General features: G+C 41.8%; 1 protein-coding gene across 9 annotated transcripts in view; it reads left to right on the top strand.

The window, feature by feature from the left end:
* GRIA3 (glutamate ionotropic receptor AMPA type subunit 3) overlaps positions 1-23940 on the top strand; it is a 258425-nt gene that overhangs the window by 222145 nt on the left and 12340 nt on the right. For 7 of the 9 annotated variants that reach the window (XM_017649762.3, XM_017649765.3, XM_017649763.3 and 4 more), the window contains one exon: positions 11677-11924. In XM_017649762.3, coding sequence (XP_017505251.1) covers positions 11677-11924 — 248 coding nt within the window. Of the gene's footprint in view, positions 1-11676; positions 11925-12486; positions 12602-23940 lie in introns of all 9 variants that reach the window. The other 2 variants (XR_005060543.2, XM_017649767.3) reach the window with 1 other exon arrangement.

The raw sequence follows: 23940 nt of genomic DNA, 5'->3' as shown, positions 1-23940 counted from the left end.
GATCATGTGCAAACAACAAGGTAATGGTGACAGATGAAGAGTAGGAGACCACTTAAGAAGTGAGTGAAGTATTTCAGGTGGAAAATGACTGGCTTAGACTAGGGTAAAGGTGGTAAGAAGTACTGGATTTTGAGTCTGTTTTAAAGACTGGGTTGACTGAGTGTGGAATGCAACACTAAAGAGAGAAGTCAAGGATAACGACAGGATTTTGGTCCATGCAAGTGGACAAATTGGATGGATGGTAGTGCCCCTTATTAGATGGAGAGCACCGAAGGATAGCTGGTGGTGGTGGAGTGAATCAGGACTTGGCATTTTCGCCATGCTAAGTTGGAGAGGACTATCAGATATCTGAGTGGAGAGTCAGGTAGGCAGTTGGAGAAACAAGTCCAGAGTTTAGAGTGGTTAGGGCCAGCCATTTTACCAGCTGTATCATCTTGAACCATTAAATTAACTTCTACAAACATCAGTTACCGCATCAATAAAATATGGATCATGTTTGTTCCACAGTCCATTTTAAGGATTCGCAACAATGTAGGTAAAGTGTGGAGCACCATTCATGGTGCCCATCAGTGCTTAAAAAACAGTAGCCTTCTCATTGTCGGTATTCATTGCAATAACTGGCAGCTAGTTGTTGTTGCAGAATCTTTTTTGGGCACCCTAAAACCAGATTGAATATTAGAATCATGTAGGAAGCTTTCAAACAATTGTTGGCCCCACTTAAGGCCAATTAAATCAGAATCACAGGAGCAGTGATCAATAGCTTCCCAGGTATATACTGCCTACAGAAAGAGAACACAGGAGCTGGCTTTAACAGAACTTCTCTTCAGATGAGTTCCACCTCACCTTTTGGGAAACTAATGCCCCCAAAAAAAACACTAAGTGGAAAATTGGGGCTCTTCTTGACATCCCTGTGCATACTGCTTTTTTTTTCTCCCTTAGTATGAAAATAATTCTTGCTCTAAGGATCTAGAAGAAACAGCCACTGTGGAAACTTAAAATACTGCATTTCCAGGATAGATTTCTCTCCTTAATAGAAGAATCTTTATTCCTCTCATTTCTTGGACTCTGGGCTGTCAGGCTTGGCCTCTGCATTACAATTAATCAATTCAAGAATAACAAGAGTATTGAACTTCTCTTTTAAGTATCTTAGTTTTAGAGAATAAAAATATAGTTGGAAAGTGTAATCCAGTTGGTCAATGGTAATAGGCTCTGGATTGCTGAAGATGAAATTTCATTGAAAAATAGAATTCTTGCAAGCCAAGGGAAATGATCCTGGGGTGTTTAATAGTGATGGCAGGCCTAGAGGCAATTGTTCTATTGCTTGGGAGTCAGGGAATTTGAGGCTTTGCTCTAGTTAGTGGTGAAAGGGTGTGGCAGGCATACTTTCTCTGTGGCCCATTCTCCATCCTCAAAATAAAGTCTGCCATCTAAAGGTAAGGGTATGTAGTTAGCCAAGTCAGCTTTTCAATACCTACACACACCTCTCCCGTAACAGGTTCATGTGTCCACCATTGGTCTGTCATTCCTTTAGCTGTATTTTGACCTTTGCTGAAAGGCAATTCTCCTGCAAGGGGATCACACCTTAGGCTCTTTTCTGTCATTTATTCCTCAGCAGGAATGTTTCCAATCCTCTTCTGTGAGCAGGGTAGGCTGGGGGAGGGTGTCTTGTACCTGCTAAGGCAAATGGGGAAGACATAATAACTGGCCAGGTGTGAGACTGAAAAATGAGGAGTATCAGAAATAGTAAAAGTTGATATCATCAGTTTTGCTTGATAATGGCCCTAGTAGCCCATATTTATATATTTTCATTCTCAAAATAAAGAGAAAAAATACTTTGTTAACTTGTGGTTTAAAAAGCAGGGATTTCACATGGGTTTAGGGCAAGACATCTTGGCCTCCCACCTCACATTTCAGGAAGGGACTAATACAGATATCATGCCCCTAAAAGTTCTAGATACAGGCACCATTTCAAGCATAATTTATGTGTTCTTGATCCAGCCGTAGGGTATGATTTACAACCATCCCTTAATCCACTTAGGAACAGCGTAAGGTTTCCCAGCACTAACTCGGGAGCCTGCATGAGTGGGTTCCCAGCTCCACGACCTACTAGCTGAATAGCCTTGGCCAAGTTACTGAACTTCTCTGTGTCTCTGTTTCTGCCTTTTAAAATGGGATAGTAATATCTCTTTCACAGATGTGTATTACCTAAATTAACACATGTAAAATTCCTCAGAGCCTGAAACAAGTATGGGCTCAATTGTTATTATTGTTCTGTCAATCATTATTGGTTTTGCCCACCTCACAGTGCTGCCATCGAAGCCCATAAAGCAGGGTTCCTCCGTTCCTCCCATGTGGCAGTGCTGACACCTCGGGTGTCACTGTTGGTCGTGGGGCTGTCCCATGTGCTGCAGGGTGTTTAGCATTCTCCCTGGCTCTTCTCCACTAGATGCCACTAGCACTCCTCTCCCCAAGTTGGGACATTTAAGAAAAGTCTCCAGATGCTGCCAAATGTCTCTTGGGAGGCAAAATCGCCACTGATTGAGAGCCACAGGGGTAGAAGATACTGTGTCCCTTCCTCTATTCCCCCAGAATACAGCAATACAGACTTAGCGCCACTTTCTCCAAGAGTTTATTGACTCCGGCTTTCATATAATTACCGACACTACTGTCAACCCACTGAACTATTCTGAGTCCAACTTGGCAGGAGAAGCAGAAGACAAATCATAATAGTCATCTGACTTCACATGCTAGGAGGGATGCTAGAAAGGTCACTGGAAACTTATCTGGGTTGTCACCTGCACTTTTGGAAAGGAGACATCTGAAACAGTGATCCTTGAGGTAGAAGGAAACCTGTCCCAGAACTTTAGAGCAACAGTGCAAAAATGTTAGCCAAAGGCATTCGCAATGAATACTTGACATTTGAGAGCAAAACTCAATGTCTAGACAAAAGGTGACCTCTGAACCTACTGAAGTTATCTAGAAGTCCAGCCCCCAGAGTAACTCAGCCTGGATCATAACACACCAATAGAAAAACTAAGAATAAAAACCAGGTTTTCTTCCCCCTTCTTCTTCCCACTTTCAGTAATACGCAGTGGCTGACTGTCTGGGGCAAAAGGAAGCTGACAAGCAGTACTTGTCTAAATGTTTAGAAATGTATAAAGTGAAGTGAAGGAAAGAAAGAATGAAATTGGAGTTTCCGTCATGCTTAAAAATGAAATCATTTCCTGTGTGCCTTGCTCCAAGTCAAAATGGAAACAATTTCCTCTGCGTTACAAGAAAAATTTGTGAAATCCAATATTTCTTCTTTCCAAGTACACCTCATCAGAGCTACTGTTTTCTTCAAAGCAAATGTGGAAGAAAAACATGTGTGAGCTGCATTTGGCAAGCCAGATGTGCTCTTCTCTTCTGCCCCGAACTGCTCTAATCCCTCCACGCAGTGAAGTGTGGACACTAGGTGCCTGTAGCAGGGTTACAGTGTGTGACAACACTCACTTATTCCAGTGCCTTAGTGGGAAGGGATTTGGGTTAATTTACAATTTACCCCAATTTAAAGCTTGAACAAGAAATAAAAAATGATCTTGAATGTGAGTTGTTCTCTTTCACCAAAAAGAACATTGTCGGTGTTAGAACTGAAGAGGTGGGCTTGTAGTGGGAAAACTGTCTGTAGCTGTGAGTTCAGCAGACTTGGATGGGGTCTTGGCTTAGTTCCTCATTAGCTGTGTGATCTGAGGCAAGTTATTGAGCCACGGGCAATTTCTGAATTTCTATCTGGAGGCCCTTCAGGGTGGCATTCTGCTAGGACTTACTGGAGATAGTGTGGTACAGCAAGCACCCTCTTTCCCAGACTTGTTTGTTTGTAGTGCCTTTGGCGGGGAATGGATGGAAAGGAGCGGGTAGGCTAGAGCCCACTCTGGCACCTCTTGGCATTGCCACCATGCCTACCCCTCTCACCCTCAATTCCCTCATCTGTAAAATAGGGACTCATTCTTTCATTCAACAAATATTTGTTGAGCACCTCTGGGTGCCAGACACTGGGCAAGATGCTGAGGATTAAGTGGGAGGAACCTGTACCTGCTGCTGCTCTGACCTCACAGGGTGGCTGTGGGTTTAAATGAGACAGTGTGTATCAGGCAACTAGAAAGCCTTATGCGAATATAAGGTATAAAGAAATTCAATTATCTCCTGCTTCTGGTCCAATCCAAGGCCTCTCTGAAGAAGAAAGAGGACTTTTTGAAAGGTTGCGTGACTGGCAATGCTCTTGCCATCAAAAGATGTCCCCTCTGTGGGCCTAACACAAGTGCCTAAAATTTCTACTGTCAGCATCACAACGTAAAGAATTTCTGTACTCCTGAGACTAATAAGCACAGTAACAAACTGGAGAATGGGCCTGCTCCACCCACGCCTTGCCCTTCCCCCAACTCTCCTACCTTGCATACCCCACTAGGAGACAAAAGAGCCTTGTCTTCTTCCAGTGCCACTGAACATTATTAGAAAAGGCAAAGAAGAGAGGGCATAAAGGGGGAGGTTAGGAACTCTCCAGAGCCGTCGTGTCACCGGCTGCCTTTCCTTCTGGCACCTTGCCTTACGAGGATCTCCTGTCCGTATCCCAGGATTTGAGAAACTCGATGGGCAACATGTGCTCCTGAATGTTAGGGAGGGCACAGGAGGCATGCAGGAGGTCTGTAAGTGCTCAGTTCAGGCAGGCAGAGGCCCAGAGTCACCTTTTTGAACTTGCACCAGCTAGCAACGCCATCTGAACTTTTAGGAAAAGCAGAAATTTCAGAGGGGGCTAAATACCTTGAAAGGAAAAGCAGGTTATGCTTTTTAAAGAGACTGCTTTAATTAAAGATATGATCTAGAGAAAAAATTGACCAAATTATTAAGCAATAAGTAGTCTACCATAAAATTAGAGAAGGCGAAAATGAGTGAGGGGAAGGCATGTTTCTTTAAAACCCTCGCCATTTTCTCCTTTCTTGGTGTCTATTCACAGGGCTGGCCTTTTCCAGCCCCTAAAAGGCACCTTTTACAATGCCAAGAAACCCACTCTCCTTTTGGGGAAATTGGGGGACAGGGGTAAGGGCTGAGAACCTAAAATCAAATCTACCTCTCTTTGATATGTCTGTACAAGGCTAGCCTTACACATACAGTGGTGGAAAAGGACAATATAGGCATGATGGTAATAGTGGCCAAAAAAACAAATAAATACATTAAGCTAGCCCATTCTTCTTTGAGGAGCACCAGGGGGGAAAAGTACCTGAAACCATCTTCCCCTGACCTTTCTTCATTCTATCCTCTCAGAGCTGTCACTCAGAACACACTGTATGGGTTTTGGACACAGAGATGTCACAAACACCAATATTCTCTTTGCAAATTATGTAATACTTTGTGTGCCAATAGGAAATTAACAGCGTAAGTGAATTAGCAGATTATGCCTTTGTTGACAATCATGCTTCCAGTTTATTGGTCTGTTTTATTCAGGTAGTTATTTCTTCAACATATGGAAAAGTGCCTGTTGAATCCTGTCAAAGTGAAAATTTGAGCTCATGTCCAGATCATGAGAAGAGATGGTCCCCTTTTCCTTTGTGCTAGTGCCCTTATATCAAGTAAATTATCATCAATTCTGAGGGTCACATTTTAGGAAGGATTTTGAGAACTAAAAAACGTCTGGAAGATCATGACCAGAAAGGGGAGGGGGACAACTGGAATTCATGTCCTACAAGTAATAAACAAAGGCCCTTAAAATGTTTAGCCTGCTAAAGGGACAGTTAACAGGTGATATGATAGTGGCAATCTTCAGGCTGTACATCATGTGGAAAACAAAGCACGTTTATTCTGTATCACTACAGAACACAGAATTAGGACCAGTGGGTAGAACCACAATTACAACAGTCACTCATTTCACAGATACACAGTGAGATTTTCCTACATGCCAGGCACTATGCTAGATACTGGGACTGCCAAGACAAATAAGACATAATCCCTACTGTCCAGGAGCTAGGCTCCACTGGGGATAACCAGTACAAAGCAATGTGACCTGTGCAACCTCCAGTGGAGAAATGGGAGCAGAGGAGAGACTGCCCAATTCAAGCAGAGGGCAGAAATAGAACTGGAGGAGAGACAGACTCTTGTGAAGGATACCAGTCCAAAAAAGAATTTTCTATCAACTTGAACTGTCCCATCCTGGAGTAAGCTACCTCCTGAGCCTCTTCTGAGCATGGGAGCACCTCACCACTACAGGCATTTGAGCAGAGAAGCCACGGATCCATTGGGGAAAGGCTGAACCAGATGGTTTTTAAGGTCTTCTGTCTCTAAAAGTCTAGTAGTCTACTGACTCCAACTGGATGTTCTATTTACCAAGTAAATATTCTAACAACTCTTGGGGAAGCAGTAAACTTTATCCACCAAATCTTCCCAGTAACGATGTTCTGGTTAATGGGGATTTTAACGGATGAACCTCAGCTAACTACAAAACATAAATTTAAAAGGAAAATTTGCCATCCTACCCATTTCTCCTCCACCAACAAAATTTTTAAAATCCAGATCAAATGGTAGTGATTTTTATTGACAGCAGACCATGGGTATTCACCAGGGATATTCTGGGAGACCCAAATATGTGAGTAATACTTGAACATCTGATTTCCGCTGTAAAATGAAGTAATGATTCTGTAAATATGGGATTGAAGTAATCTGTAATGCTATTCAATTCTGCCACTGAAACAAATTATGCTTCCTGTACTACAAAGTTATGCAGTGTTCTTTAGCACTTCCAGGGTGCCAGGCGCTGTTCTGAGTGAGATGCACCTATTAAGTCTTGTCACTTCTCCCAATGAACCTTTGAAGTAGGCACTTTTTAAAAAGTCATCCCATTTTATGGATGAGGAAATTGAGACACATAGGGGCTAGATGATCTATGCATGTACCAAGTGGGCTTCAGACCCAAGTGATGTGACTCTCCAGTGTCAACCACTGTGCTACAGCATCACCTTGTGCCTGCCTGGTCGCCAGAGGAATGTTTATGGCACAGTGACTAGGAGCGACCACTGCCATCACTGAGAGAAGAAAGGTCTCAGTGGTGGGAGATGTGTGCTCACCAATCACTTGCTTCCACACACCAGCCCCACTGGGTCCAAGATTCAAATTTTCACCTCAGTGAAAAGGCAATTCTCTCCAAAATCTCTTTATGATTTTATTACAAATAGTTGGAACAGTGACAGTTGAATCCGTGAATGAGAGAGCTCGACTTTACTTTTCTGGATTAATCTGTCCCTCCTTCGCTCATGTATTTCTCCTTTAGGGCTTCATTTGCTAATTATCTAGCAGCACTAAGAGAATTTCTTATGGCCTCTCTGCACACTGGTGGTTTATTCCTTCTGAGGTACAAAATGGTTCTCTGTAGGAAGAGAGAAATGAATCACGTCAGGTTTAAGAAACATGAGCTTGCTATTACACATCCTACCTGTAAGTTTTTACATTTCTCCCAGATGATTGAGCTAAGATTCCGTCCCTTTTATTGCCTTTTAGTATTTCAGCTAAAATAAGACAGACTGAAAAAAAAAGTTAGTGGTTTTTTTTCTTCTTTTTGTTCTGAATGTCATACTGTCACTTAAATACTAGTTAGGAAGAGAAACATTTGAGCTTCATTTTTCTCACTTATGAGCCATTGCTTTTCTCCCCTTCTAACCTCCTTCAGAAGTCACTCATGAACCAGGGCCCAATCATTGCTGCCACTAACTAGCTTTTCATCTGCTGTGCTCAAGATCTGCTGCATGTACACCACACACATTCAAAATGCCCACTACAAGCACTGCCATTTATTCCCCTAGAAACGCATCATTACCTAAAGGAATAAACCTTTTAACCTGTAACCGCAATCAAAGAGCTCAAGTAAATGATGAAATAAATGAGTCCAAATTATACTGCACTCAGGTCAAAATTCATGGACCCCTTTGCTCTGGGCTTATAAATTTATCTTTGGAAGGAGTGGCCTGTTTGCAAATAGGGCAAGAGAGAAATTGGTCTGGCCCCCACCTGCTTCAACTCAGATTTGATTGGACCAAGATGAAGAACACGAAGTACTTTAAAGTGCAAGAAGGTACATACCCACCACGGTGTTGTCTCTAATGCCGAAAGAGATGGAATTGACCTAAGAGTTCCTTCAGTAGGGGTTTGGGTAGATAAAATATGGTATGACCATAGATCAATATGCTCTGCAGCTTTTCCAAAGGAGATATGTTTATTCTCGTAAAAGAATGAAGAGATCCAAGGGAGTGATAAGGGCCAAATTCAGTATAGTAGCTACTTTTGGCCTGGAGGGAGGGGTATGCAATTAAGAATGGGTACACAGGGGGACTTCCACTAACTTAATAATGATTTATTTCTTAAGTTTTGTGGCAGGTACACAGATGTTCTTACATTATTTTCTATCTGTGCGTCTGAATTATGTACTATTTCTTAAAATTTTGGGAGCAGCTGACTAGGAAATTCCTACTGAAATAAACTAAAGTCATTGAGAATGCATTTCATTATGATGCTTAGGAACTGTTTTATGAGTCAGATGAGGATGTGATATGGAATAAGCATAAATGTCAACAGGTGAGATTTCAATCTTAGAAAGCCTTGACACCTTGATCGTTAGGAGAGACAGTTGTTGGTATGGACATCAAAGGCAGGCTAGGTGGCACAAAAAAAAAGAGGAGAGAATGAAACAAAAATGGATTATAAAGCATATATGCTGATTGGTTTAGTTGGGAATAGGACCCAGTGATCTTTAGAGTAACTTCAGCTCTAGAATTCTACAATACTATGAAATTAGTGCGGGTGCCATTTTTCACCAACCTTCTGATATACCAACAATCTAGCTGTCACCCTGATCAAGCCTAAGCTTCAGTTACTAAGCAAATAAATCTTGAGTGCCTACCATGTAGCAGGCATTGTGCTGGCTGCCAAGAAGGTTACCAAAATGCATGAGGCATGGCCTTCGTCCTCTGGAACACCCAGTCACGTGGAGAACAGACATGTAGCCGACTTGCTTAAATGCAATATAGTAAGTGCTGTAGAAATGGTATGAGCAAGGTACTGTGGGAGGACCACCAAGGAAGCACTTCTGTGGGCAGAAGAGAGGCAGGAATGATTTCACAGAAGACGTGATATTTGCTCCGGATCTTATAGGAGGAATAGGGATAGTGGAGGCAGAAGCAAAAGCATAACCAAAGGCGTAAGACGTGAAAGTGTGGGGGGCATATTTCAGTGACCAGCGAGTAGTCCAGTGTGACTGGATCATAGGACAGTATAGTCAAGATCATAAAGACTCTTGAATATCATATATAAGAGTTTGAATTTTGTCCTGTAGGTATTCAGGAACTATCAGAGGATTTTAAAAAGTGAAGTAGTAACCTGATCAGATTGACACTTTGGAAGGATCACTGGAAGATAAATTAAGACAGAAATGAAACTGGCAGGGCCCTTAGGAGGCAATGTTATCTAGACCAAAAATGATGGGAACCTGCCCCAGGGCAATGAGAATGATAATGGGTAGAAGACAGAGGACAGATCCTACAGACACTTCTGTGTTAAACGCAGCATAAAGAGAGGCTGAGGAAGGAGTCAACACCAAACTTCAGGCTTGTATGTGGTTTACTGGCAGAATTTAGGAGATCCAGGCTTTACAAGGAAGATAAGTTGGTTTGGAAATGTTTAATCTGAAAGTATCTATAGGACTAATAGCTGGAGATGTCTATCAGCCAGGCTTATTTGCTGTCTCCCCAGAACATATCTTGAATCCAACCTCCTCTCTACTGCCATTGCTCCCAACCTAGCTCAAGCCACAATCATCCCTTCCCCAAACTATTAGAATAGCCTCCTAACCAGTCTCCTTGCTTCCACTCTGGCCCACCTTGTAGACTATTCTCCATATAGCAGCTAGAGTAATGCTTTAAAAATTTAAATCAGATCTTATCACACTCTCTCCTCAAAAGTCTCCAGTAGTTTCCTATCACATGTAGGATAAGTCCAAACTTTGTACCATGACCTATAGGGCCCTACAAGGTCGGACCTCTGATTATCTGTCTAACCTCATTTTCTACCATTCTCCTTTTTACTCATTTGCCTTCAGCCATATTGGCTTTGGGTTTTTGTTTTTTTCTTTCTTTCTTTTTGCTGTTCTTTATGCAAACCAAGCATATTCCCATCTCAGTGAATGGTCTCAGTAACCAGTGAGGATCTGATTGTCATAAACACAATGATTAATTTCCATGGAGCTAGCTCTGGGCGTTCCAGCCCTCTGGAATTATTTGAGCAGGTCCAAGCAGGTTTCAAGAAAGAGTCAATGCAGCTGGGCAAAATCCAGAGAAGAGTAACTAAATAATCAAAAAAGCTGAGCTAGGGGCCAGGAAACGCCATAAAAGGACACTTGAGAACATGGCATACGTTTGTAGTTTCTACCATACTATCTCACCTCTGGTCAAATATTGCTTCAGAATTTTTCTCTAGGGTTTTTGTTCCTAAGAACTTAGCTCCCAACTCAACTGGAAGTCATCAGGTCAGTTGGAGACTATGCTTCCTTTAAATTCTCCAGAGCAGCTAACATTGCTGTAAGCATCTAGTATGTTCTGAGGACCACCGGAATCGAGATGAAATTCAATGGAATTACATTCAAAATTCAAAAAAGTAAGGATGAGGGAAACTTGGCATGGTAGAAAGAACTAAGAGCTTTGGTTTGGCCTCAGTCTGAACCAAGGGAGGGCCTCTATTCACTCTGTTATATTCTTCATACCCTGAGTAGATTGCTTCATATATAGGAGGTACTCAATAAATATTTGTTTAAAGGATGGATGAAAGACTAAATATGTTAGTGCAAACTCAGGCAGTGTTGCTGGGAAATAAGTCTCCAATGACGAGAAGCAGTTTTTCCTTTAATTCTGTCTGTCATGTATCTGAGGTGCCATGTTTATTTCTAGACACTCCAATTTAAGAGCAACATTGCTAACTATGGGAGCAAGACCAAAATTATGAGGGTTCTGGAAGTAATCTTAGACATCAGTGGAGTTTAATAATCTGATGAAGAGATGAAGAGGAGGGCATAACAACAGCCTGGCAATATTTGAAGGACCATTATGCAGAAGGAAGAACAGAATTGCTTTGCATAGCTCTAGCGGATAATACAAACGTGTGGGAGTTATAGAGAAACAAATGTGAGCTCAAAATCAGTTAAATACTTTCTTACAGTATATTAATGCCCCGTGCTGGAGTGGGCTAACTAAACTGGTTGTACACTCCCTTCCAATGGCCTTTTCTTTTCAGGCAGGTACAGGGTGATCACATAGCAGGATCTTGTACGGTAGATCTGAACCAAAGGAAGACTGAACAAGAAAGCATTTTTCAAACTAGATTGCAACCCCTTAGTGGAGCCATGAAATCAATTTGGCAGGTTCTGACCAGAATTTTTTTTTAAGTGAATTAGAATAGAAAGTATCAGAGGGCATCACACATAGAAAAGATGAATACAGTTCTGAGACACCTATTTGGAACCATGTTGATCTATGAATGTCCCTACTGGGTGGCAGGGTGACAAGCTTTTCTTACTGTGGATTACGATTAAAAATGTTTGAGAACCATTGCACTGAGGCCTCTTCCAGTTTTCATAGCTGGCAACTCTAAGAATTCTTCTCTCTGTTGCAGAGGTCCAAAATCGCTGTCTATGAGAAAATGTGGTCTTACATGAAATCAGCAGAGCCATCTGTGTTTACCAAAACAACAGCAGACGGAGTGGCGCGAGTGCGGAAGTCCAAGGGGAAGTTCGCCTTCCTGCTGGAGTCTACCATGAATGAGTACATTGAGCAGAGAAAACCATGTGATACCATGAAAGTTGGTGGAAATCTGGATTCCAAAGGCTATGGTGTGGCAACCCCTAAAGGCTCAGCATTAAGGTGGGTGGAATAATATAACAATATCCGTGTTGTTATAGTATTCCACCTACCCTGATGCATTTTGTTGTCATTTTCTTTCTTGTGGATTTTGAGGTAACTTTTAAAAGTTTAAAATCTACACTATTCCATGGAGTTAAATAAGACGGTAAATTATGGTTTCATCTATTGAATGCATCCGTTTTTTTTTTAATGTTCTCTCTCTGTGTTGTCCTCTCTGATTGTTTGTTGCTGTTTTAATTTTACAGTTCAACGGCTTTTTCAATTTAAATGGTAAAAGCCAAGTTATGGTGCCATATGTGACGAACGTTAATTGCATGGATGTGGTGTTCCTGTTACTTTTCTTCTCAAAGACAATTTCCCCATCCCGCACACTTCAGTTTTGAGCAAATGTTATCCTCCATGCCACCTTCCAATATTTAACCCTGTATTTGCTGTACAGACATTTTATAGCTCCACGTTCTGTGAAATTTAGCCAATTTGTCCTCTTGTGCTCCTTTTTATACGTTAACGATTTCCTAAGCATTTGTGCATTTTCTTACAAGTTATGTTTTATCGTTTCAAGAAATGCTGTTAACCTGGCAGTATTAAAACTGAATGAGCAAGGCCTCTTGGACAAATTGAAAAACAAATGGTGGTACGACAAAGGAGAGTGCGGCAGCGGGGGCGGTGACTCCAAGGTCAGCCTCAATGTCACCACAACCGGGTACCCTTAGTGACGAGTAATCGGCAAGACTGTTATCTTATTATTGAGGAGAGAGCACAAGACTCACACATAAAGTGGAATGACCAGGTTATTCCCCCCACCTGGCAGCTTTGGGAACCAGAAAGGCTTCAGGGCGCTGCGCGCATTTTTGATCTAACTTGGGTCCCTTCTTAAACTCCCAGACAGAGGCTCCCTATCCATCCCCCACCCCTCTCCTCACCCACCAGACTGGCTACCTTGTGAAGGCCCGGGGGTGGCTTTCAGTGGCCTAGGCTTTCAAGAGCCCAAGGCTTTCCTTAAGCCTGTCCCCAAGTGCCTCAGATGAGTGGTGTGAGAAATCAAAGCCATCTACTCAACAGTCAGGTCGCAGTCCTTTTCCCCCCCAAGGCATGATGGTTGCTCACAGAGGTCGGTTGGTTGGTTAGAGCTGTCTTCTTCAGTTATCTGTATGAATGATGAGATGTTGTTCTCTATATGGGGTGGCCCATTTAAGCTGGCCCCACTTAACTTGAAAGCCAAAGGGCGAGCTTGCTTTCAAGTTAAGTGGGGTCTTTCTTCAATAAGCCACCCCACATACAGACATTTTGTATATTTAAGCAAGCGCGTCGCCTAACTGTGATACTCTGTGTGTGTGAATCCCTGATTTGGCTTCTCTTTAGCCATGTTCTTGGTTCAGGTCTAATTGTTGTCCAGGCTGCCATGATGAGAAAACCCATCTTACTTGGCATTCCTTTGGCTCCTTAATGCTCTTCGATGCCAGAAAGAATGAATAGCCATCACCCAAGCAACAAGAAATGTGGGCAAGCTTGGAAGCCATGGTACCAAGTGATGGAAGGACACGTTGGGTAAGTACAGGAAAGGACCTGAAAACAGAATCCTCCATGGCCCAGAGGGCATGAGAATTACCTTGGAGCCTGTAAAATCAGCTCTTGTACTACCAAGATACCATGGGCATCTTAAGGTGAAGAACAGTGTTTCCCAACCACAGACCAGCAGACAGGCCAGCCAAGACTTTTCTCCTTCAGAGGCAATGGTTACACCTCTGCTCCTCTCTTTCTCCCTCCATTCCTCAGGATCCTGATGGAAAAGGTAGTTTGCCAGTCTGCAGTATAACATGGGTTTGGAAACACTGATACAGTGCACTTTCAAAGAAATAAATTTAAATACAACTTTCTCCAGCACATAATCTTACTGTAAGACATTGGCAAGGTCTTTTACTGTAAAACCTTGATTAACCAGAACTCATGTAACCAGTGCCCCAACTAACTGAACTGCCCCTCCTCAGTACTCCACATTGATGAGAGCACAGCAATAGTACCCAAAAAAAAGAAGACTGCAAGGAATTGTTGTTTTTTTTGTTTTTAATCACATGCCAAGAGATGACCTGTGCTTAGGTCACATTCAACTCTGCCTCCTCTATCTTCTCTCCATCTGGATTGACCCTCAAACGTGAGAGGCTGCTTCCCTGAGGCAAGAAAGTGGATACAAGCATTTGGAGAGGAAAAAAAAGTTATTAGCCAAGAAGGAAACAAAATGAGTATTCTTATTGAAAATTCCATTCATCCCTTATGGATTCCCATTAATCATGGTTTTACTGTGTGTCCAAAAGCAGTAACTTTCTTTCCCACCAGTGCGAACTGAGGTCATTGACAGTTTAGCCAAGCTTTTGGCTCATTCACATTTAGCAATGGCTAGCCTGATGCCTAGAGTATGTAGCACCTTCTTCTTGGTCTTTTTCTCATGTGATTAGCAGGCCACGGAGAACCAAATTAGATCATTCAAGTGAGTTGCAGAATGAAAATTGTGCTGGATTGGATACATTGCTCTCATGAATTCATCAGTCACAGCCAGCATGGTTAAAAAGGAACCATGGACTGAATCAAGATGACTCTGAACTCCACATGATGCCAAGTGCCCAGAAGTTTCCAAATAACCAGATATTTGATGTTATATAAACCAAAAAAAAAAATCTGCATGTATTAGGCTCAATTTTTGCTTTTCACCCAGACATTTTGGTATCATGAAGACCCCTATAACTTTAGACCAGCAATCAAGCTTGTCTTTTTCCTCAACTCATACTGCTGCAAAGTTATCAAGTAACTTTACTGCCAGCCCACGATTTCCAGATTATCTGATTTTCGATATGCAAATACAAAAATATTTCAGTAGATTCTAAACGTTTACAACTTCTTTGACCTTAGTGCTACCTGCCAGGCATCTTTCAAATCATTTGTTTTGGTCATTCCTCCAGTCTGCCTTTTGAAATAAGTCCACCCCTTTCTCAACTATGGATAATAGTATGATCAGTGCTGCATATCCAATGATTGCTTATTCCATTTCTGGATTACCATGAAGTTTGCCTTTATTTTCTTCCTTCTTGCTACCTGCTGTTTTCTGAGAGTGAGCTAGAGAAGGGGCAAGAGACGAACTTGAATCTGTTTTACCACTATTGGTGGCGATGCTAAAAACAGATCGATGGAGAAGGTAGAAAAGGCAGTGAAACCTCATTAATTTGGAGCTCTCTCATTCATAATTTGTGATAAACTGGACAGGGACCAGTCTCCCATCTGCCTTTATATTATCAGGGATAGGGCCAAGAGAGGTTTGTTAAGCAAATGAAGAATTTACGCTAGATTGTCAGTTGAATTTTTCCTTAAGAGAACAAACCTTTCCCAAATGTTGGAAGCATTTATTAGATATAATCATATTCATTACAAATCTATCTGCTAAAGTAGTTCTCACAAGGGCCTCCACTAAGGCAAGGTTTTATAGTGAGTTTGAATTACAAAACAGACTTAAAGTAATAAAACTGTCATTCTTCAAACCTATTTTGTAATTCAGGAGTTTCTCATCCAGACAATCCTTTCCCACTGTTAGTCCAAATCAGTGAGGCTTAACTGTGTTAGTAAAATAGCTTGAGAATTACCCTCCTTTATTGTATCTCCTCTGCAGTTAACATGACAATTGACTATTGAATATACCAGCATTTCATAGAGAAAATGAGACCCAGAGATGGTGGTGACTTTGAGAAGGTCACACAGCTAATGCTGTCACAAATCTCTGCTGATTTTCAGGGTCACCTCTTCCGATGATATTGCAGACAGCAATTTATCACATCCATCCATCCAATGAACAATGTGAATCTCATTGCATATGATAATATTCCCATAAAAACCAGGTTCATTCTCAACTACCTTGGTTACAAGGCAAATGGCATATTTAAGCCCTCAGTGCTGATTACTAAAAATGACAATAATCACAAAGCCTGACATTTATGAGTGCTTTTAGTTTTTCAAAAACACTTCCACACCGATTATATATAAAACCAGGAGAGGGGGAAAACCTGCATTACTTACCTTTGTCTCTCTCCTGCAACCTTTAAATGATCATAAACGGGCAATTATGTTAAATTGTTGACTTTCCCCCTAGCATGAGACATTAGGCATTCTAAGCCTATTCTCAAAAAGTTACTAGTCTATGGAAGGAACTAGTAACCTTGCAGGCTGTCTTAAATGTGCACACACTTAAATTAATGAAACAGATTTTTTATTATTTTTATTATGTTTTTTATTTTACGAATACAAGGAATTAAGACAAGGTCAGGCACTAAGGCGGCTCCCGAACCAGACCTACAGTCTAGAACTAAAATACTCCTTGGTTTTACCAGCTTCCTAAATCTGAGCCAATAGGACGTAAACAAATCGTGCTTGATCCTTCCTTGATGGACTACAAAGGTACAGGCAAGGATTACAGAAATTAGAGCTGTGGTTTGGGAATTTTTAACCTGCAAATCACCCTTTCGTGTTAGTGCCTATTACAATGTGTGTGCAAATGCAGTAACTAAGAGCCACTGGGTTGTTTCAGCAATAAACCCAAATCACTAGGGGTTTGCAACACAGCTAGTGCAAGCCTGTCGTTGTAAATCACAGCGGAATGGGGATTTAGCTAGTGAATCACCACAGACATGCAGCAGCCTCCCTCCACAGTTGCCTGCTGCCTCAGACTTCCAAATTCTTCTGATGCCCCCAGCCACCCTGCCTCATTCCCTTAATCTTGGTAAAACGCAGCAGCTAAGCTTTCCTAGGTAGTCTTACCTTCAAAGAGGCGGCCTAGTCAGAGAAACAAGCTATCTGTGACTGGGGTGACGTGGCATCATAAACCCTACCCCTCATCACCCTAGAGTTATCCTGGCTTTAATTCTATCCAGGGATTTAAAATAGACTTCCAATGCCCACATTTTCCAAGCTGCAAATCAGCACACTTGGTATGCTTTTGGGAACATGGAAAAAGAATGCTTAAATGGTACCATTCTGAACCTCTTGACTGCAATGAGAGTTGTCCCACAGGCCCTTTCTCTTGTAAGGCATATAGGGATGTGAGGGGTGAGGATGAGATATGCAGTTACACTTCCATTAATTAAGTCAATGGTTGTGGGATCATTATGCTTCATAGACTATTGGTAGAGAAATGCAGCTTAATTATCTTCAAACATATATAGGGACTAGAATAAACTAACCAATGTGATGCTGGGAAAGAACCTTGGGAACTTGTTTGAATAAATTCAAAAAATGGCTTGCAATTAAAATTACTTGTAGTTGAAATGCCTTTCATGTGGGTGCTTTTAAAGTACCTAACAAAAGTTTGTTCTCTTAAGAAATTCAAACATGTTCCTCCTCCCTATCACTAGCAATCTTTTTTAAATCCCATGCATTTGCTTAGCAAGTCTTCTATTCCAAACAGCAAAAAGTTACACTCTAGAACAGCCCATTTCCAAAAGCCCTCGGCCTCCTATTTGGTGGTACATAGATGAATGAGGTGGTACTGTATTTCGCATATGTATAAATGAGATCCTCGGTTTTGTGTGTATTTCTTCTTCTTCTTCCATGTATGTCTACAATTCTCCTCTCCTATGCCACCGTCTCTTAACCACTTCTCTTCCACACCCAGAATTCTTTGACATTCTTGGGCCTTGGGTAATGGATGTGAAACTGCATCTGCCTTTTATCTGCAACAAGATGGACCTTTTATTGGCAGGAGCCTCCCTAAAGGTAGACATGTTGGATACCCAGGGTTAAGATGGACCCCAATGACTCTTTATTGACACTGTTATGTGTGTAGGCCAGAATCATTACAGATCGATGGCACTTCCTGGGTCTTAGAAGAAGTTCCTGTGAATCACCGAGACTGGTTTGGGATCAAGGAGGAGGGTGAGTATATTATGCTCTTCGTTGGTTTGCATGTCTCTGTGCTGGTGCTGCCTCCTGGAAGTATGAAGAACTTGACAGTTTTCTTTCCTGGTAGTGACTAAACTTGCTCCTTGAACTTACTCAGGTCTTCCTCCCAAGAGCAAATGCTCACTTTCTCTCAAGTGGCTGCTTCAAGCAAGGGACCTTTTTGCCTTAAGAACTGAACCAGTCCAGTGACTGCCAAAACCATTGATTTTGCCAGATCGTGCTAAAGAATAAATTCTACCACCGGAAAAAACTTGTAATCCAGAAAGAAAATGTTTTCAAAAATTAATCTATTCTAGTGATATCCTGTTTGAAATTGACTGTGTGGCCTTACCATGGTTTCTATGATTAAGACATGATTATATTCCCTCTGATGTTATCATGATAACTTGAATGTGTTTCTTACTGACCAATAATGACCAAATGTCCAACACCAGAGCTACAGAAAGAGAAGCAGGAGTGAAAAGCCTACAGGTAAGAGCACTGTTGTACGCTTACCATGAGGAATGACACCTCTACAGTGCAGAATGAAATGGTTTATGTTTATGCCATTCCTGCCCCTCTAAGACCAAATTATTTGGTTGCCTTTCATTTGGGGAGAAGGCTATATAGAACCACACTCTCTGAAAGGCCATGCCATGGAAAAGAAACACAAAAGATTTGAAATGATCGAAATAAATTCAATGAGGGTGGGAGCTGAGGTTGGTGGAACAGGGTGGGGGCAAATTTATTTTATGGAGAATAACTGAAATCCATTCTCTTTTGACATTCTAGAGAGCGGTATAGCATTTGGCCCTTGGCACATGAGGCAAATCCCCATTGGTCAGAGGTGGCAAACTATGGCCCAAGAGCTGGAGTCATCTTAAAGCTTAATATCTTCTGGCCTTGAAGCAAATATTTCTCAAAATACAGACTTAAGGCAGTAGCTAGAAGAGGGTGCTATGTGCTCTGGCATGGCAACCAGTAGTCAGCTTTCAGATCTGCTCTATAGACTCCATTTGTTGCAATCTATTGGAGTATAACCTAAGGCTGATTATTTTTCTGTGGGTCATGGTCAAGGGAGGACTAGTGGGAAAAAAAGAGGATGCTGGCACCCATCAGATTACACTCTCAATGAATAGTTAGCCTAGAGTCAGGGAAATGAACTAGAAGTCTTCAGAAACATCGATCATGTGAGTTTCTGGTAAAGATCAGTTTCTATCTGTCTTCTCAATTTTTGTTTCTATTTCTCAGTGCCATTGGGAGGGCCTAAAGAAAACACACTCATATGTAATAAACCCTACCAAATTTTAATTTTTTAATGGATCTTAAAACAGAGTTTTCAAGTGAATCATATCAATATTTACTTGGGAAAGTATCTCTGGCCACTTGTAATAAAAACTGGCTACTCCAGAAACTTAGCATCTTCCCTGAGCCCTTTTTTCTGTCAAGGACAAATTGAGTAAGAAGTCTTCCCATACAAACTGGGTTATGTGAGGTAGTCCACAGCCGGTAATGCTTGTGGATTCCTGTTCTAGAGGGAGAGATTGGACAAAGGCCCAATTTGGCAGAAGTCCATCAGTGAAATTCACAACTTGTGGAATCAAGGGGTCTATCACTTTGGATTTGAGAGGTTAGCATTTGGAAACTCACTGGCTTTACCCACATATCCACAAGTGATTTCTGGGGCTGCTTCTCTAGCACAGATGCTCATCAATAGGTTTCAGTCACTAGCATTGTTAGGCCCTTATAAGATGACTCATAGCTTTCAACTCCTAATGCTATATGCATGCATTACTGAATTTGCTTTTTGCACTTATATTAAATTATGATCTCATTAGCAAGGAGTTAAATAGGTTTGAGCTACATTTGTGAACTATGCTGCTATAAATACTCTCTCAGAGGGAGCGTCTAGCAGCTAAGCACTGCATAACTCTGCCAATCATTGGAGCTGCCCCTGTGGAACACGGGCCACTTGAATGGCCAGAGCTCAGTAATGGTAGCAGTCACATGTGCATGCTCCCAGGTCATGGAGAAAGCTCATGCGGATCCAAGAGTAGAAGGACTGAAATAACTTAAATCCTCATTCTCCTAGAATCCTGCATCCAGAAACCCCCATGAAAAGAAATGCATAGAGAGATTTTTAAAGGGCTCCAAACACTAATGTAGTCTAGGCCATATTTTGAACTGCCAGTGGCTCCTAACAGCCAACCCTATGGAGAAGTAAATCCCTTTCTAGGCCATATTTTGAACTGCCAGTGGCCCCCAACAGCTAACCCTTTGAAGAAGTAAATCCCTTCCCCACACATATCCCAAGAAAAGGATATAAAGGACCTAAGAGCAAAAATCCTTTCATCCAGCAAAGAATTTTCTCTTGCTTGGTCATCAATTGCCTTCAACTTAATAAAGCAAGAGCTGCCTAAGCAGGGATGCCTGCAGCTGCCTGCAATTTCGAGCCATGCTAGGAGTTCACCAGAAAAGGCTAGGAAAGCAAGTGACCAATTGGGAAAGGTGACTTCTCACCATAAAACCCTGAAATAGAAAAGCCAGTGAAGGAGAGGATGGCTCTCCTCCCTCCTCTGAACCAAAGATAATTCTAGAAATTTGTCCCAGAAAGCCACTAGGTACCAAGAAGCAAGTGTCGGCTACTTGGAATACGATTTGGATAAGGCATTGGGTGAGGGGAGGGTTTCCAGCTTCAGCTGTGATAAGTTTCCATTTTCATCATCTGCTATTGTGTTGTCAGAGCAGGTTGCTAATTAACTATGCAGATAGGCCCCCCTTCCTCATGTTTTTCTTTTACTTCTCTGTGATCTCCTTGTCTTTTTCCATAACCTACGTATTTACACATATATCTATCCCTCCTCAGGGCACCATTGAACATCTTCTGACATAATTAATTAAACAGACATTGCCTCTGTGTCCCCGCTCAGAAAAGAGAAATGAAGCCATTCAGGGCAGAATGTATCCCACAGTCTCTTGCGTGGATGAATCGTACTGTACCCTGGGTTCCTATATTTTTCAATCCCAGAGCCATATCCACAGTACAAATTCTTATCTCAACCCTTCCAGGGTCACCCCTTGGAGAAGTCAACTTGGTCATTAATTCGCAAGGCCATTTTTTCTTCTTGCCCACTATGGAGAAACTTAGCACCCTCACATCATTCCACATTTGTTTATTTATAAGAAAGAATCCAGCATGGCTCCAAAATACCAATCTTAGGTATTTCCTGAATCAAATTTAAAAAATAAATTGGAGAATTCTTTTGAAATAGACTAAAATTTTTAATTACTTTGTTTATTTTAAGGAAACAGTTTCTACTTTCACAGGGAGGAAAAACTATCTAATCCTCAAACTGTCTCCATATGCAACGCTGGCCATCGCTTAAGGTAACACTGAACTTTGAAATGGCTGGATGGCATATCCCAGGAACAAGCCAGGAACCTCGTAACCATCACCTGGGGCTGGCTGCCTTAGATTAGGGAGCCCAGTCCTTTGCGGCTGAGCTACTGCCAGGTGTGGATGGCAGAGAGAAGCAGAAATTTGTATCAGCCGGTTATGTTTTCTTCAGAAAATTGAACTCATTTTCAAAGCATTATAAACATTACTACTGCTACTTTAAAAAAATAGATGTCATTCCATGACTGTTCCCCACACTCAGGAGCCACCACCTGCCACAGGTCAGCACTCCCTTCACATATTGCCAAGCAGCTGTCCAACTGGCATTTGCTTTTACCCTCTCCCTTTGATCAACAATCCATATGCATTTTTATGACTTAGATGAAGTAACCATTTTCTTCTTAGGGGAACTTTATACTCTTCCCCCATCCCCATCCCCCCCAGTTCTCCCCAACCCTGGGCATTTTATGAACAAAATGAAACAAAGAGTTTGAGTTTGTAAGTAGTTACTCTCTGCTTCATTTCCTATTTCTCAGGAAGCTTTGTATTTGAGCAATAAGGAACGTTGCTCAAACTGAAAGGCAATACTCATGATGCAATTTCAGGTACCAGTGAGGAAAATATTTCTGGACAGGGGGATATTCTCAGACCCCCTACAATTACATCACCAAGCTCTCCCACTCTTGCCCTAAGCTTGCCCACGCACGTCTTTGTCTTAGGAGGGCTGTACCCAGTAAGAAGTTCATAGCACGCCCTTCAGAGGGAAAAATGCCTGACTAATTTCCACAATGGGAATCTGACCTACTTTGTTTAAGTCTTTCTGTTCTCTACTGAGGTGAGAACAATAAATATTTCTGACTTAATGATTCTCTTAGGTACCAGTCAAGGGCCTGCAGTAATTGCTCTGAAACATTCCCCTGGAGTCATACTGCTGCACCACAGTCGAAGGTCCCAGCTGCAAGATATGCTTTTACTAGGTTCATAGTTATTTGGAGAATGATACTCCATAAAGAAAAAACTCATTACGAACATCCAAGCCTGAAGAACAAAAATAAGGGTGACCACTCCCCTTCTGTGTGTTCCACTGGGCAACATACAGTACAGAATTGGAGGTATGTTAGTTTGCCTTCTGGCCTGCCTCCTAATCTGCTGGGCAGCCTTAGCAGGTTGCTTAACCTGTCTGTGCCTTAGTTTCTTTACTGACAGAGACCTTAAATCCACCTTCTTAGAGCAATCATTAAACTTGACCAACAATAATTATCATAATTATGTGAAGTACCTCTATGCTAAAGGAGAGTTATCTATTCAACAAGTATTTATTGATAGAACTGTTCTAAGTGGAAATGCAAATACATAAGCCAATGACCCCTGCCCTTGAAAAGCACGCAGTCTAGTGGGAGTTCTAAAACATGGGTAACAACAATGTGCAAGGTAGATAAAGGCAGGGAGAGGAAATATCGGAGTGCAGAGCAAAAAGGGCTTCACAGAGAAAGTGACATTTAACATGACCAAATGCCCACGTAATCCCACTTATTTTAAAATACCAAATTGTGTGTGTGTGTGTGTGTGTGTGTGTGTGTGTTGGGATGGGGTGGGGTGTCAATATATTCAGTTCATTTGGATTGCTTAGGCAATGCATCCAGTAAGGTACAGTGAAAGAGAAAATGATGGCAGTTTTTCTCTGCCATCCTGAGGACTTACTCCACCCCACAGCAGCATACAGTTCTAGGAGATTTGGCCTTTAAGTACTTTCTTTCCTTGGCAGCTGTCCTAACCTTGTTAAGTGGTATTATCTGTGATTTCTGATTATAGCTTTTAAGCTCCTTGGCTGTGCTGCTGCTTGAAATGTTTATTTTTCTCCTTCATTTTCATTTAGAAGTTCCCAAAAGCACATTGGATCCCTGCCAGATTTCATAAGCCCCATGATCTTTTTTCCAATCAAAGACTAAACTCCTAAAAGTGTGTCATTTTGTCAGATTTCTCTCAAGTCCTGGGGCATCAGATGAGGCCTAGATGCTTTAAGGCAGGGTTTCTCAACCTCTGTCTAACTGACATGTGGGGCTTTGTGGTGGCCGCGGCCCTGTGCACAGTAGCATGTTGCTGAGCAGCACCCACAAGATGCCTGTAGAATCCCCCCACCCAGATGTGACAATGAAAAATGACTCTACACATTGCCAAATATCCCTAGGAGGATGAAATGATGCCTGATTGAGAACCATTGCTCCAAGGTAACGTCCACTGTAACTTTGGAGACTGTGGGAGTGGGGCACAGTGACCAGCCATTCTGCGGAAGCCCCTGGATAGCCAGAGGCAGGGTAGGCCATGTGTCAGAAGTAGGACGCTAAATTGCTGACACACTGAGCTTGGGTTTTGGCAAGAGCAGATGGTGGTAGCCCAGTATAGGTCCCAGCACAGGAAAAGCCTTCCTTCCTCTGAAACCAGTGCTTCTCAAACTTTTTGGTCCCAGAACCCTTCACATGCTTAAAAATCATAGGGGGCCCCCCGAAAAGATTTTGTTTATATATGTTATAGCTATTAACATTTATCATATCAAAAATTAAAACAGAAGACTTTTAAAAGAATACATTCATTGATTTAAAAATAATAAGCCAATATATGTTCACATAAATAACATACCTTTTATGAAAAATAACCATACTTCTCTGCAAAAAAAAAATGAATGAAGAGTGTCATTATCCTATG

The sequence above is a fragment of the Manis javanica genome, chromosome X (assembly GCF_040802235.1).
Source record: "Manis javanica isolate MJ-LG chromosome X, MJ_LKY, whole genome shotgun sequence".
In the NCBI taxonomy this organism is placed as follows: domain Eukaryota; kingdom Metazoa; phylum Chordata; class Mammalia; order Pholidota; family Manidae; genus Manis; species Manis javanica.
Note: the sequence above shows the minus strand (reverse complement) of the source record. Positions and strands in the feature narration are given on the sequence as shown.